The sequence below is a fragment of the Perna viridis genome, chromosome 1 (assembly GCF_037379345.1).
Source record: "Perna viridis isolate PV_CMFRI_1.1 ecotype Kerala chromosome 1, ASM3737934v1, whole genome shotgun sequence".
Classification (NCBI taxonomy): domain Eukaryota; kingdom Metazoa; phylum Mollusca; class Bivalvia; order Mytilida; family Mytilidae; genus Perna; species Perna viridis.
Window position 1 is genome coordinate 32286426 of NC_142445.1, and position 17361 is coordinate 32303786.

General features: G+C 32.0%; 1 protein-coding gene across 2 annotated transcripts in view; it reads left to right on the top strand.

The window, feature by feature from the left end:
• Positions 1–17361, top strand: part of LOC148628410 (laminin subunit beta-1-like) — a 55521-nt gene that overhangs the window by 13481 nt on the left and 24679 nt on the right. For both annotated transcript variants that reach the window (XM_088586985.1, XM_088586976.1), the window contains exons 4-12: positions 5362–5479; positions 7866–8020; positions 9673–9793; positions 10616–10804; positions 11264–11443; positions 11993–12102; positions 13760–13975; positions 15206–15361; positions 16496–16616. In XM_088586985.1, coding sequence (XP_088443111.1) covers positions 5362–5479; positions 7866–8020; positions 9673–9793; positions 10616–10804; positions 11264–11443; positions 11993–12102; positions 13760–13975; positions 15206–15361; positions 16496–16616 — 1366 coding nt within the window. The remainder of the gene's footprint in view (positions 1–5361; positions 5480–7865; positions 8021–9672; positions 9794–10615; positions 10805–11263; positions 11444–11992; positions 12103–13759; positions 13976–15205; positions 15362–16495; positions 16617–17361) is intronic.

Genomic DNA, 17361 nt, shown 5'->3' on the forward strand with positions numbered 1-17361 from the left:
TGTAACTATTCATAAAGAATTATTGATGGAATTGTGATTGTATTCAAGCATGACTCCAACTGTTAATGTTGGTACACCTGTTTGCTCAAGGGCTTCAGTAGTGTGCATGATGAAATTATCTGTGTACTCATGAAATAGTTCTCACATACTGTATGCTAAACATCGAATAAAAGTTGATGATTAGACACATTAGTTTACCATCTGTGTGATGATATATGCTGTATGTGAGTTTCATTACACTATAAGTTGGTGCTTTGCCAATAATGTCATCAATGTAAGCTTTCTGAATGGTTCTAATTAATTGCTCTGACTAGCTCACAATAGAAAACTCCATCTTCTTACCACATCAAAATTATAGTACTTACGATTGTGTGGTCAAATGTTCATTGAAAGTCGCAAGTAGATAAGTACTTGGAAAATATTTGTTATGGGTTAAAATTGAATTTACCTGAGAATAAATAGGACTTTACCCCTTCAAGATAATGAGTTTTACAGCCCTATATGTAATAAAATGTGTCTACAGGTCATATAAGTCATTTTCTAGTAGACATTGAGGATAGCTACAGACATGTGGAAATTGTTGATTGTAACTGTAATCAGCTGTAATCAATTACATGTTTGCATGTATGATTACTTGTAATTTGATTTAATTCATTACAGGACCAAACTGGACAGTAATCATGATTACTTGTACTTTCTGATTACTTTTATTTGATTACATTCTGAATATTTTTATTTTTTTTTGGAGAAATGAAATTCTTTTGGCATCAGATCAAGTAGTACTCTGTTTTTTCTATCAACCAAAGGGGGCCATATGGACCTTTTCTTTTTGAATATGATCCAGTAAAGTTCCACCCTGAAGTTAATTCTAAATATGTTAAAAATCCTTTAATTCAACCATTATTTGATAGCGTACATGTATGCTTGCTGCATATAAAATTATAATAAAAATGTCATATCTGAATCATTTACTTCTTGACACTTCTTACAGAATGTTCCCAAAATTTCTAATCCCAGAATGGCTAATGAAATTGTGCCCAGAATGTCTAATGAAAAAAAATAGTGTTATTCCCAAAATGTCTAAAAAGGAAGAATTAGTAATAAAAGGAACGAAATGTAATATTTATTGAAACTATGAATTTTTATTTATATTTTTATCATTTTTGCCCAACACCCCTTACAATTTGTTTGTTTTTATAAGGTTTTCAAGTTGGTCTTCTGAATTGACATATTTTGTTGTTTAATAATTAAGTATGTCTGACAACATGGACAAAGGAATATTGGTGTGCAAACAAATATTAAAGTGTTGAATTCAGCAAAAGAATAAAACACATGGGAAAAGATTGTTGTAAAACATAGTCTTTCACAATTAAAGTGATAAATTCTATGTGATTTATACTAAATCAGGTTAAAAATTTACCTTTAGACATTTTGGGAATTACCCTCAATATATGATTTATATTAAATCAGGTTAAATATGTAAAATTTACCTTTAGACATTCTGGGATTAGGCATTTTGGGCTACAACCCTACATACATACACTGTCAATCAAGTTTTGAACATAGGTGTGACTTCAAAGCCATTTCAGTTACATGTACTTTGATTTCATAGATAGAGATATGATGCTTTACAAATGGCTACTTAATAATGTGAATGGGTAACTATACAACTCTATTAAATGTGTGTACCAAAGCTCAGAATCCTGTGTCATGCTCAACGAAAAATTGACATCATGGTTTAGTTGCAAAACGGGAGTCAAATAGGGTGATAATCTGTCTCCTATGCTATTTTCCATCTTTATTAATGATTTTGTGTCCGATATAAATATCCTCAACATAGGACTAGATTTAGGCAGAAAGAAATTATCCACTCTTACATATGCTGATGACATAGTTTTACTTGCAAATTCGCCTGAAAATCTAGTGTATGCTAGTCACATAACACACATGGTGTAAATGATGGCATGTTTTAATGAATACTGTCACATCAAAATGCATCCACTTCAGAAATACAAGAGGGAACATGGGAGCCACTATAATCAAAATTATTGACAGCTATAAATACTTTGGTGTAGTATTTACTTACAGCAGTAATTTCACTACCAATGCTGAAAACTTTGCCAAAGCTGGAGGACAAGCACTTGGATGCATAATACATTGTATCTACTATACATAATTTCAAAGACTTTTGATTTCAGTCATATGAGAAACTTCTCGCATCATGTGTTGTATAGGTTTTAGATTATTCATCAGCAGTATGGGGCTTCAGGAAATTTAACTCATTTGACAATATATTCAAAATCGCAGACTCGGCTACTTCCTTGCAGTGTTAGAAACTGAATTTTTTATCAACATAGACCCATCATAATTTTACATAGATGTCACTGTACATTTTAAAGCAACTTGAGCCAATTTCATCATAGACCTGTTTGGTTTTACGTAGGCTCAGTCCGTAGGTCTACTGCTAATTTCTTCCACTATCCTTGGAATCCATTGTTTTTCTCCTATTTTTGCACTACAAGGAGATGTCAGCTGGTTACCAAGCCAATACCGTTGGTGGATAAATATGGTGAGATTCTGGAACAGAGTACTGTCGTTTGATGGTGATTGAATCCCAAGAATGCTGTTTGAACTGGACTACCTAAAGTGTACGAACAACTGGTGTAGTGACATGAAATATATACTCCAACAGCTTGATATGGACAATTTTTTCATCTCAGAGTCGACAATAGATTTAAAAACTGTAGAACAGAAATTACTTGAAATGTACTCCGTAATATGGTTAGATTCTTTACAGAATGTTTCTTAACTGAGGACTTACAGAATTTTGAAAACCAAAATCAAACTACTGAGTTATGTGACATTGAACTTGAACAAATCAGAGTGATCTCATTTATCACAATTTCGTTTTGGTATTTTACCACTGCGCATTGAGACAGGATGTTATTTTGGCGAACAGGTCGAGGATAGGCTGTATAGACTGTGTAACCAACAGACCTAGGAGTCAAAGACCCATTTTCTATTGGAATGTGATAATAACATTCGATATGACACATTTCATGATATTTTTATGTTTAATGAATATACATTCATGAACACTATTGCTAAGATGAATATTTTAATGTTTGAGCATGCAAGGAAGTTAGCAAAGTTTATTGTCTGAGCTTCCAATTTAAGACGTTCTCACAAATACAAGTAATTGATCAACTGATAATATTTTTTCGATACTTCTATTTTCATATTCCTTTTTGTCTTTTTAGTCATTACGTTAAAAATGTTCTGTTGAGTATCTTATTGTTTCTATATAAAATGATTTAAATACATGTATAAGGTGAGGGCCGGGTGTTTGATACATTATACTTATTCGATGTAACATAGTTATCATATATGTTAACACAGGTCACTATGATAAAATAATTACTACTTACTGTACTAAACAAACAAATGCTGGTTAAATTTATATCTTAGCCTGGGGGTTCATTTTCATCAATAATTTTATAAACAAATGCAATTTAATGTTTTCACTGTTAATCAAGTTGAAATTAATCAAGTGCAATATGAGTGAGTTCTTGTCCAAGGACAAGTTAACTTTATTATATCATATCAGGCAATAAAAAAAAAAACAAATCCAAACATTATATTCATTGCAAACATCGTTTTGTTGTACTTGCACATATGTGTTGAAAACATGCTTTATTATCTACCTCAAAAGTCAGGGTTCTCAATAAGTTTTAAAATAGATGGTACCATTGAGGACCCTCAGGCCGAACCGAACACTGAATTGATTCTAAAACTTCCCACATACAGAATTCGTGATGCGGAATCAGTACTGTGTTTGAAAAAAAAAGGATTACATCCATTACAAAAGTGGCCAATTAACCAAGATTAAAGTTTGTTTATTTGTACTGCTGATCACGACAAAACAAAATTAAGTTATCAAGGAAACTAATCTGCATTACAATAAACACCATGATCGACGGTTTCTGACAGAATTTTTTATGTTTGAAACGTGAAATAACCAAACATTTTTTTTTTCAATTTAATTTTTTTTTAGCAACAAAATCGCTGGTCGCTGGCACTTATAGAGAACCCTGAAAAGTGCTCTTATATCTATAGAATGTTTCATTAAACATATACTGATGAAGGTTGAATTTGTGGTATCAGTTACTATTTTTGAGAAAAAGTAATCAAAAGTAATCCAAAGTGATCATTATTATATGATAAAAATATTTGTAATTTAATAAATAATATTGCAAAAATGTGATCATTATCATTTAATCAATTACATTCCAATGTAATCAACCACATGTCTGGCTACAAATAATATATAGTCTTCTGAATTTTACTTTATGCTAGTTGTTACTTGTGTAAAATAAACTTGGTTGCTTTAAGAATATAGGATTATTGCTTTTTTAGCTGACCTGGCCAAAGTGAGCTTATGCCATCACTTGGCATCCGTCGTCATCGTCATTGTAAACAAATTTTTAAAAATCATCTCCTCTGAAACAACTAGACTGACAGGTTTTAAACATGGCATAATTCTTCCCTAGGGTGTTCTGGACAAAATGACTGTTGGGATTTTTGATCCATGAGAAAACATGACCACCATTACTAAGAATAGAACATAGGGGTCAGATGGCAGTTTTTTGCAAATAACTCAAAAACCGTTGCCTTCAGCAAATTTCTGGCAAGGGTAAAATTGTTAAGCATCATGAGAAGGACCATTCATTGACTGATGTAGGAGTTAAAGGGCTCCTGAAACAGTTTTTTTTTTTTTTCCTTTTTTTCACATGTAGAACTTCTTCTCTAAGACCATTTAAGATCATTGAATGAAAATAAGCATAACAGTTCTTTAGCATATTTTGCTCAAGATGACTTGTGATTTTAAATCTGTGAATAGATATGGCTGCTTATACGAAAAATGGAACTTAGGGGTCGTAAGACAGGTTTTTGAAAATAATTCAAAAATTGTTGCCTTCAGCGAAATTCTGGTTCAGGTCATGAAAATGCTATTAAAAGCATTTCCTGCATTTGACAATTTAGTTGATTTAACTTAGCCTGTCTCATTCCTCAAGTTTTTCAAATAAGCAAATGGTTAACCAGGTGAGCAATTCAGGCTCTTTTGAGCCTCAAGTTATTGGTGAATATTGTCTTGAGCAGATAGTATATTGCACAATCTCGAGAGTGCAATATTATACTATGTTAGGGATTATATCCACCAAAATAAATGCAATAGCCCTTATATTATTGGTCATGAGTATTTCAGACATCCTCGTGTGTTAACATGCATTCGCTTACATATTGGTAATCATTTAATTTATATGATTCACCATTTATTTGTACTTTTATGTGTATTTTCAGGTAATTTTCAGGGTTCTTCCACCATTTATCCCAATAGAGGACCCCTATGCACAGAATGTACAAGATTTATTAAAGCTGACAAATCTTAGGGTTAACTTTACTGAATTACATACTTTAGGTAAACAATTAAAGTTTGTGGTGTACTGATAAGACAGTGTGTTAAAAGATAAATGTAGTCACCTGTTGTACATGTATTATCTCTTCAAAGAAGGGGACTTCTTGTTTTAATTGGAAATTTTTCGTCTCATGCTCGTTCTTCTTAAACAACATCTGGGCCATATTTTTTTTTTAGCTCACCTGGCCATAGGCCAAGTGAGCTATTGCCATCACTTGGCGTCCGTCGTCGTCCTCATTAACAATTTCTTCAAACATCTTCTCCTCTGAAACTACTGAATAGATTTGCATGAAATTTATAATTATTGTTTCTTAGAGTATCCTGCACAAAATACTGACCATTTGGATTTAAAAAACATGGCTGCTGTTACTAAAAATAGAACATATGGGTCAGACAGCAGATTTTTGCATATATCTCCAAAACCATTAGATTTAGCTAAATTCTGACATGGATAAAAGTATTCAGCATGATGAGATCTATCTGTGGTCAAATTTTGGTGAAAATCTGTTGATCCATGTTGGAGTCATTACCCTTTTTGGACATTTTTTCTGTCTTTTGCATATATCTCCAAAACTGTTAGGTTTGGTCAATATCTTTCAGTTGCTGAAATGTCCTTATTATAAGGCCTACATATGCCTCTTAGAGAGCAAAGTTGTCAGACGACTCTATGTAAGGGTAATTGCCCTTGAGAGGTGAAAAATGCCTTTTTTTTTTTTTTTTTTACAGTTTTCAGCCTATATCTGGAAAACTATGATAGATAGAATGAAACTTTCAATTGCTGAAATGAGAATTGGTCAGAGTTATTGCCCTTGAAAGGCAAAAAAATTACGTTTTTTGGAGTTTTCAGTCAATATCTTGAAAACTATAATAGATAGAATGAAACTTGATTAATGAAATTATTCTCTTGATAAGTCCTACCAAAGTCTTCTTGGAGTCAAAATTGTCGGACAACTTCTTGTCAGAGTTACTGCCCTTGAAAGCAAAAATTTAATCAGGTGAGTGATTCAGGTTCCTGGGAGCCTCTTGTTTTGTTTTTTGACTTGGGATGTGAATTTTTGGATAGTATGTCACATATTGTTATTGCCTTTGAAAGGCGAAAAATGGCAATTTTTGGCTGATTTCTTGGAAACTATGATAGATGAAAAATTCTAATATGATGTCCTTAACAGGCTTTGAGACCACAACTGTGGTCAATTTTCGATGGCCATATGAGCATCATGTGACTTATTGGGTGTGGCTTGTGTGTTTGTAAATTACTGTCCACCTCAGTCGTGTTAACAAACACATGTAGCATGTGTATCAACTGTTTTCATTCCCTGCTATCGCTCAGGGTAAACTAATGGAGCATAAATGGTCAGCATGTGGTAAAACAATGATAAAATGGAATTTCCAAGATTTCTTTCTTAAATAAATTATATTTGATGAAATTAGGCCTCCATAGTTAGATAGGACATCTAAGTTTTGGGACGACTTCTTGTTAGAGTTATTGCCCTTGAAGTGTAAAAATTAAAATTGGTGAGCCATTCAGGCTCCTTGGAGCCTCTTGTTAATTGTAACTGAGTTGTTACATGAGAAAAGACTTTTAATACAATGGCAAAAGTGGCCAATAGGGAAAATAAATTAACTATATAACTCCTGTAAAAGCATATGGATACTTATGATGTTGTTCCACTATATTCAATACCTTTACCATCAGTGTCTAACTGGGTATATTTTGAGACTTGAACCTGCCAGAAGTCAGCATTTTACAATATTCCAGATAATTAGTTGACTATAAGTAAATGGATAATCTCTGAAATTGTACAACAGTGTGTCATTCAACCAAATGTATGCTGGGTAAATTTTTGGGGTTATGACTTGACCCATATTAGAAATAAGGGGCCAGAAACAAGCATTTTTCTGATGTATGTATGGTGACTTGAATAAAAGGCAGTGGATCTCTGAAAATGTACTACAGATTGCCAATTGATTTTGAGGTTATGATGAATCATTTAGGTATTAAGGATGTTTGCCGCTTATGTTCAGTCATTTTAGTCAGATTTTCAGACTGACTATCTATTTCAAAGCTTTTCATTTGCCCAGTGACCCTCAATTTTTAGCTCACCTGGACCAAAGGCCATTCATCTTTATTAGCTAGATTACTCTTTAATTGTGTGCACATACTTGCAAATGTTCAGGATTTGAACTCGGCAGTCATATGCAGCTTCATGCCGTTTATTTTTTCAATTAAAGAAAGGATCTGAATTTTCTTCGACTGCTGTTAAGTAGATGTTCTAATTGTTCATTTGTCTTCTTTTATGTGAAATGAAACTCAATTTAAAAAGCATAAATAATTTTTATGAATAATTTTTATGTTGATCAATTAAATTATGCATATATATATTTCCAGGTGATACTTTAGTTGACAACAGACCTGAAATTAAAGAGAAATACTACTATGCCATGTATGAAATGATAGTTCGTGGTAGCTGCAGTTGTTATGGTCATGCGTCTCAGTGTGTACCAATTGATAAATATGAAGGCAGAGAAAATGTAGGAAATATGGTAGGTGCAGTACAGTTCTGGCCCTTGAAGGTATTTTGAAAAATCTATTGTCACTAGTACAATCCTGGCCCTTGAAGGCATTCAGAAATATCTGTATTGTCAGATGCTAGCAAAAGGAAAATTATCCATCCTAATGTTTTACATGCTTACATTGTTCTGCCCAACTCATGGAACTCATCCCTCAAATAGATTCAAAGGAAGTGTCAATTAGACGAAAATAATTATAGTGAGCAAACCAAAAGTGACTGTTGTCAAAGGTTACTCAACATTGGCCAGATGCATGTGGCTATTTTCAAATGCAAAGTTGAATAATGGTGTCATCTGCCACACTGCTGAGAGGGACATAGAAATACTGGTGTCCAGGCATGTATCCCTCTGTCACACATTATGTTGAGGACACAACTCTGAAACTGCTCAATGGATTTTGTTCAAATTTTGAATGATTGTCGCCATATGCCATATCAGCAGATCATATTGCGCTGCCATTTTGAATAGACAAATTTTACAGGAGTTATGGGACTCTGTTGAATTTGTATTCTTGAAAACTGCTAACAGACTTTCTTTAAATTTTGTTGGATTGTTAGTCACTATATGTAGTTTCATATTGCGCCGCCCATCCAAACTACTAGGCCATTTCCATTACACTAAAAAATAACCTAGGATGTAGAAAGGAGAACTTCTTGAAAAATTTGCCGGCATTGTAGTCTTAAGCCATTCCGAGTAGTTCTATCCACTAGGTGGCATTATACATTTTTGTTAGATATCACTAGAAATAAGTGAGAGCTTAGTTGAATTTGTACTACACTTTAGGAACACTTTGTGGATGAAACTCCTGGAATACTACTCAGGAATTTGTACACACTACACTTGGTTTTTTATTTTTTATTTTTTGTACACAACGGCAAAAAATTTGCATTTATATTTATATAATGAAATGGCACTGTCATTGTCCATTTTGTCATCTGTATTGTCGTAATCTGTAGTTTTTGTGTGATGGCTTAAGTATTAGTTAATTGATATTAAATAGCTCACCTTGACCAAAAAACCCAGTTAGCTTATGCCATCACTTTGCCTCCATAGTCCATCAGTTTTTCATATTTTGCTCAAGTACATAAAAAGGCTTGACCAGTTTTAACCAAACTTGGCAGAAATAATGCACTGTGAAGTATTATTGTTTGTGGGGTACAAATTTTCATGTTTTTTGTGGGCTTGATAGACCACAAAATTTGGTTTCTCAACAGAAAGGAAATTTCCGATTTGTTTGTGTGGTAGAGTTGTCAAATCCACAAATTCAAGAATCTATTAACTGATAATTTTTCCCTTAACCACAAAAATTGGTACCCACGAATAAAAGTACTTTCACAGTATGCAAGATCCTTTACAATTGGTCCAATTTGTTTTTGCTTAATTAAACAAGATGGCCATCAGAGGCCATTTAAGCTTAAAAAGATTAATGGAATCCTTTTATCTGCAATTTCATTGTAAGCAAGTTTGTTCTTCTAAATAATTTACAATATGCATTAATAGTTAGTATGAATATTCATGACTTGATCAAATGTTTTAAAAAAATTTAATGTTGTTCTTTATAATCTAATTATTCCATAATGATGAAATGATTGCTCTGACTTTAATAAGAATATTTTATATTTTAGGTACATGGTAAATGTGTGTGTACCCACAATACACAAGGTGATAACTGTGAGAGATGTTTGGACTTTTACAATGACCTTCCTTGGAAACCTGCTCAACAGAATCAACCTAATACATGTCAGAGTAAGAATTAAATTTAGACAATTCTTAGAAACAGATCTTTCAATCTGTTTTGAAGATTGAAACCATTATCATTACCGGTATCTCATAAAATTTTATTTGAAAACTTATCCCAATAGTATTACAAGAGAGTATTAATTTCTGGTCACATGACATTTTAAATGAGATTGGTTTCAGTATATATTTGTTAAAATTTTGTTGAAAGTTAGGTTTCTTTAGTAGATGGGCTTGAAAGAGGAAAATAGTTGTCTGTTGCCTGAAAAGAGATAAACTAGGTGAATTTACAAACGGTATTTGTAGTTTTTTTGTTGGATTTCTTTCTAACATGGGTATTTTTTTTGTGATCATAAAAGCCTGAATTGGATGTTTTCACCAAAAGTTGAACAGAGGAACCTCCCTTTTGGAGAGGGAGACTTAGGTAAAACTTAATGTCATCCCGTAGATACAGTCTTAATTTTTTGTTGAATTTCCATCAAACTTGGATGAAATGTATGTAATCACAATGCTTGGATGGGATCAACTTTCCCAGAAATTTTTTTCCTCTGTAATCATGGTATTGGAGTGAGTGCCAAATATGATGGCGCATGGGGTATATTATCAAGCTTACTTAGATTCTTGAATTACATCCTCTTCTTTGAGACAGAGAGCAATTAATTGTCATGGTGTCTGTGCATCCATCTGTCCATTAATCAGTTTATTTTTTGTTTGTTTATCTGTACCTTTTTCATCACAGTTTTGATTAGTTTTTAGTAAAGTTATATAATAAGTGAAAGTTAGAAAGGTGATTTGGTTTCATATGGCAGAAATATAAAATCCTATTTCCAGAATGTAATTGTAATAGCCATACAGAAAAATGTCACTTTGATCCTGCTGTATATGTGGCCTCTGGTAAAATAAGTGGTGGTGTGTGTGATGACTGTCAACACAATACAACAGGCAGAAACTGTCAGGAATGTAAAGAATATTTCTACCAAGATCCCAATAGAGATATTAGGGATCCCAACATCTGTCGGGGTAAGTTATTATAGATTGTTCTACTTGTTTACCTTTATTATAACCTTAGCTCCAAACATGTCTGCATAGAGGGCATTAATAAAGTCATGGTTTTGATATTAAAATTCAACTGATTCCAATGGAATAAGGGAAGAGGAAAACTTGAAGTTGGCCTTGAACACTTGTCTTCCCTTTGTGAACATTTACCTGGTTACATCCAGGATTCCAAATTCATGATCTTGCAGTCACAAAAACAACACTCTAAAGTCATTCTGGACTACATGATTTTATCATAAAAATATTACATTTTTCTACTAAGTACTTAATCGTTTTTGTTTTTGAGCAACCTCATTATTGAGCAGGTTTCTTACTTCTTACTGTTACAATAGTGATGAACACATTAAAAAAAAACAGAAAATAATGTGGTTATAAATGTGCTTGATTGAGGAGACAGAGCTGATATGATGGTTTTACTTTTAGCCTGTGATTGTGATCCAGCTGGTTCAGAGAGAGATGGCAGGTGTGATGATCATACTGACCCCTACTTCAATTTAGAGGCAGGAAAGTGTCACTGTAAAAACAATGTTGAAGGAAGTCGTTGTGATACCTGTGTGGATGGTTATTGGAATCTAAATGAAGATAATCCAGATGGATGTCAAAGTAGGTTTTGATTAATAACAAAGTTGATTTCATTTCTTATGTAGAAAATCAGTTACAAAGGTCAAAGTCTTTATATTACTATTATCTATACAAATTTAACCTTAGTCTTCACTGACAGTCTTGTTTCAATTGCCTGAAAAGGAACGAATATCTCCTGTGCATATGCATGAAAATGACTAAACTGGTTATGGGGAATTCGAAAATTTTGATGACTAGACTGGTCACCTCATGCTTCTGGCTAGTAGGAAACAAAGTTTAAATACAAACACAATTTAACCATTATTCATATGATTATTTAGGATTGTGAGATGTTTCACAATTAGATAATCAAGAAAACAAACTAGTTTTTCTGGACATTAAGACCTATACTACATTTCACACTTTTAAAGTGCCATAGCTTTTATCAGGCTTTATCTACATTTAAGTTACACCTGACTCATATGAGTCACCAAGATAATTGAACCATTTTTACATTACAAGGATATAACTTCAGAACTTTTTTTGTAGGCTTGTGTTGATAAATTTTCTGCTTGAATATATTTTTTTCAGTATGTGATTGTAATTTGCTTGGAACAATAGACAATGCAGGCTGTGATAAACTTGATGGATCCTGCTTCTGCAAGAGATTTGTAACAGGAAGAAGATGTGATGAATGTTATGTAAGTATATCACAAATATATTGATTGATTAATAGCAGTTTAGCATTATTTGGCAAATATATCATTTGTTTCAAGATGAAAATATTAAATCAACTTTTTAACATATAATGAATCTTTATGAATACAAACGATGATTTTCAATAAAGGGTGTTTGCTGCCCAAAGAATTTTGTAAAACTGAAATGTAACAAGCAAGTTTGATTTTTATTATTATTTACCAAACAACTATTGCAGTTTCTTAAAAGATATTTATGATAAATCCTATATTTTGCACCACTAAGAATTTGAAAACATGCCCTTGTCTAATCTTGATTAACATTGAATCTTTAGAAAATTGTCTTCATTGTCTTAGCATATATATTGTTTGCACATTTGTTGGTAAATTATATTATAATTAAGGAAAAAAAACTCCAAAGAATTTGCATTGTACCCTTTTATAAATTGATGTGTTTTTTTTTATGTGGATCATGCTAAAATTTAAAGCATAATTCTTTTTCTGTCTCAAAATATTTTTCATAGTTTTTTGGTTGGTACTTACTACATTGTATTAGTCATACAATGTACTAGAAAAAAATGAATTTTTAATTAACATGGAAATTAAGAGAAAAAGTAATTTCAACACATTTCTTTGAATTTGTGTATAACATGTGGTAAATAGTTTGACCATCAAATTTTATCTGAAAACTTGAAGAAAACTTAAAAATGTTGGTCAATTAAAGTAAAGCAGTGTACATGAAGGGGTGAAAACATTTGACAATTCTTTCAAAGGTCACATTTTGATAACCCTCTTTATTGTTAAACCTTATCTCCAATAAAATATATTTTTCCACTAACATAAATTCCCCTAACATTCGTTTTATCTGAACTTTTGTCATTATTTGGTTATCTTCATTTGGATATTTAGATGCGATTGATACTAACAAACATACAGACTCACCTTAGTCAATCAGATAGACTTCTTTTTTTATAAGAACTCATTTTCAATAATCTTAAGCTTATATAAACATAAATTACATGTTTTTCATTTGTTTTCTTTGAAATTTATCTGATGTTGTCTACATGAGAGGGGTTACTTGTGTTAATTAATATTAATATTTGAAATTACTCTAATGTTGTCTACATGAGAGGGGTTACTTGTTTTATTAATATTAATCATTGTATGGAGAAATTAACTGTTGTTTGTTCATTTAAAATATTATATTTACATATAGTTATGTTTACCTCCGAACTCTTAAATTCACAAAAATGACAATGTTATGTATGAAGTCATTTGTATGTCACAAACTGCATCAGAATGAAATAATTTTGTTGTTTTATGAAAGTTGACATTCCAGTCTTTCCAAGAAATATTAAAACTTTTTTTTTTATTCTGCATTGGGCCAAAAAAAGTCTTTGTTGTGAATTGCCCTTTAAAAAGTGAATGCTATAACAGTATATTTTAAAGTATTTTATGGAATGTTATGGAGACCATTAAAGAAAGACATATTCTTCTGGTGTTAATCTTAAATAGATTATTTAGGTGATATGCATTTGAAAAGAAAATTAATTTCTTCCTCAACATTACCCCAACTCACTGTGGGCTGTGGTGATGTGATACTCTGATGTCTTTGTAATCCATGCGCTCAGAATCCCTGATAATATATAGATATGTTTTTTAGCCAGGATATTGGGGTTTAAGTAAAGCTGATAGTGGATGTCGACCCTGTGACTGTGATGTTGGTGGAGCTACATCAGAAGAATGTGATATTGGCAATGGGCAATGTGACTGTAAACCCAACATCATGGGAAGAAAGTGTGATGAGCCAAGACCAGGATTTTTCTTTGGAAAATTGGATCACTTCCTTTATGAGGCAGAAGTAGCATTAGGAATTGGAGTGAGTCATTGTTAATATCTATCTATAGATAAAGAAAAAAATTGAAATACTACAGTTCAACCTATAGTTTTCATTACCTTGTAGCAATTCTGAAGGTTTTAAACAATCTATGGTAACTACAAGGTAAGCATCAAGCTTTACCTGGCAAGTCATCGTTGTCGTCTTGGACAAATTTTAAAAAATCTTCTCCTCTGAAACTACTGGACTGACAGGTTTTAATTTTGGCATGATTGTTCCTGAGGGTGTTCTGCACAAATTGACTGTTGGGATTTTTGATCCATGAATAAACATGGCCACTGTTACTAAAAATAGAACATAAGGGACATATTGCAGTTTTTTGCAAATAACTCAAAACCATTGCCTTTAGCAAATTTTTGGCTTGGGTAATATTGTTTAGCATCAAGAGATGGACCTATGCCAAAATTTTCAAAACAATTGGTCAACTGATGTAGGAGTTACGGCCCCTGAAAGAGTTTTTTATGCATTTTTTGCATGTGCAACTTTGAAAATCTTCTTCTCAAAATCCATTGCACAGAATTCTATGAAAGTTGACATATATGTTCCTTAGGGTATCCAACACAAATTGGCAGTTGGGATTGTTGATTCATGAAAAAACATGGCCACCATTACTAAAAATAGAGCATATGAGTCAGATGGCAGTTTTTCGCAAATAACTCAAAAACTGTTGCCTTTAGCAAATATCTGGCATGGGTTAAATTGTTAAGCATCATGAGAAGGACCTATGCTGAAATTTTCAAAACCATTCATTGACTAATGTAGGAGTTATGACCCCTGAAACAGTTTTTTTGTTTTTTTTTTCACATGTACAACTTTGAAAAATCTTCTCGAAACCATTTAAGATCATTGAATGAAAATAAGCATAATAGTTCTTTAGTGTATTGTGCTCAAAATGACTGTTGTGATTTTTTGATTTTTTATCTGTGAATAGATATGGCTGCCTATACTAAAAATGGAACTTAGTGGTCATAAGACAGGCTTTTGAAAAAAAATCAAAATTGTTGCCGTTAGCAAAATTCTGGTTCAGGTCATGAAAATGCTATGAAAAGCATTTCTTGCATTTGACACTTTAGTTGATTTTAACTTAGCCTGTCTCATTCCTCAAGTTTTGCAAATAAGCATATGGTTAACCAGGTGAGCGATTCGGGCTCTCTTGAGCCTCTAGTTGCTTTATATCATTGCAAATTTAAATTAATTTTCTTTTTGATATAGAATACACGCCCTTACATCCGAGAGCCTAGACCAGAGTACTGGAGCTGGACTGGTGATGGTTTTATGCAGATTATGGAGGGAGATATTTTAGAATTTACAGTCAATGATCTTGTTTTCCCAATGTATTATGATATTGTCATTAGATATGACCCAAGGGTAAGCATATGCAATGTTTCATTTCAAGAAATTTTACAGTTTTTTTTTTTTTTTTTTTTTTTTTTTTTTTCAAAGTAAACTAAGAAGAAAATGTTCTCTAGCTGTGAATGTACTTAACTCCATTCAATATAGCTTACATTTACAGTTTGCAGTTACAAAATACATAAAAGAGAAAAGTCACTGTGAACAAAAAAACAATGGTATAGGCTATTTCATCAGGAAGTTATTGAAAGAATTTAATGGGATTTGGACCATAAAGACAATTCTGCAAAGAGCTTAAATCAAATGAAAAATTGTGTATCATGTTTTTTTTTTTTCTCGAAACCTAACCCTTTGAAAGTAAGTTGTCTGTATGTTAAGTTTTAGAATCATGTTGCTTGCATAATTTGTCTCTGTTGACTTCTTATCACGCACTTTATATAATGATCCAAAATACTACCAGAATATCTAGGGAGTTAGCTCTTATAACCATTATCATCAAATGAATTACTTCAAATCCCCTTTCTCTTTATATTTCTGATGGAATAATCAAAAGCTGAAAACTGGGAGAGCAAATTAAGAATGTTAAACAAGGTTTGAGAATTTTTCTTATTTCATTACATATTAATGCTTCTTAAAGGATGGGTAAGTTGTATTTGATTATTTTATACTTTTTCCAATAATTGTGTTTGTATGCATGTTATGGATCTATTTATTGTTGGAAACAAGGGATTTTAGTTTCTTGCTATACAGGTTCAGGTTTGGATGGAAATTCAACAACAGTATTTCCTTGACAATTTTTGAATATTTCCATAAAGCTAATAGACAGGAATTGTAATATAAACTTATGTTCAAAACTTTTTTTCAAAAATTTTTGTTTAAGTTGTTTTAAAATGTTTTTCATGTTGTTTTCATCGTATTATGAGTATGTTAATGTTCTCTTTGTATATGTGTGACATTTTTTTTTAGTGATTTGCACTTTAAGATATAATCATTTTATTTGACAATACTAATGTATAACTGATTATATGTTTTGAACAAAACAAATTGTACACAAGTTGATTCTTGATATGTAAGTTGTACTATAACATAGCAAAGAAATTAGTGTATTTAAGTATTATTACTAGAAGTTAGGGTTGTTATCCTGTATTATAGATGCCTGAGATGTGGGAAGATATTAGAGTTGATGTAATACGGTCAGAGCCAGTTGATCAGACAGGACCATGTGCCAACCATCAACCTGCTGATGACCAGAAAACAACTGTTTTTGAAGCAGGTACAACAAATAGAAATGCATTATGTTCTAACATGTCATGTTATCATGTCTTGTTTTAAGACATGAAACTATGCAGAAATTATAAAAGAATATGTTAGTCATTATAGTTGTTCAGGCATGTACGAACAGATCTCAGAGCTCCCAAACTCACTGAACGGCCAAAGGCTTTTATGTAATGTTTGGGAGTGATTGTTCACATGTTCAGTCTGAGTCAGGCTTTTTAATTTTTTTTTTAACAGGCATCATTTCAATACTACAGGGTGGCCATATTAGTTTCAATCTGACTGGTGTTCATGCATGTATGAACGATCTGAAGAAGTTCATGCAAGTATGATGTTCTAAACCAATCAAAATCAGCTATAAGCATGAAGAATCTTATAATTAGAATTACAGCAGTAACACACATGGTCATAGTCATTTATTAAAAATATTACATTAACAAATGATCCTCCATGAAATAATGTCATGGCACTATTTTAATTGTACACTAGTTTAAAAATCTGATGAATTTCTACTATTAAAAAATCACTCTGCAATATTGCAAAATCAGTCACATATTTTAATATAAAAAACATAAATAGGTTTTTAATATTAAAAAAATCATTTTTTGATATTTACAAAAATTTGTGTACATTAGAAAATGATTTTCAAATATTACAAAATAAAGCTATTGTTTAATATTAGGAAATGCATTTCATACATTGGAAATTGATTTTGTAATATTGGAAAATGGCTTTGTAATATG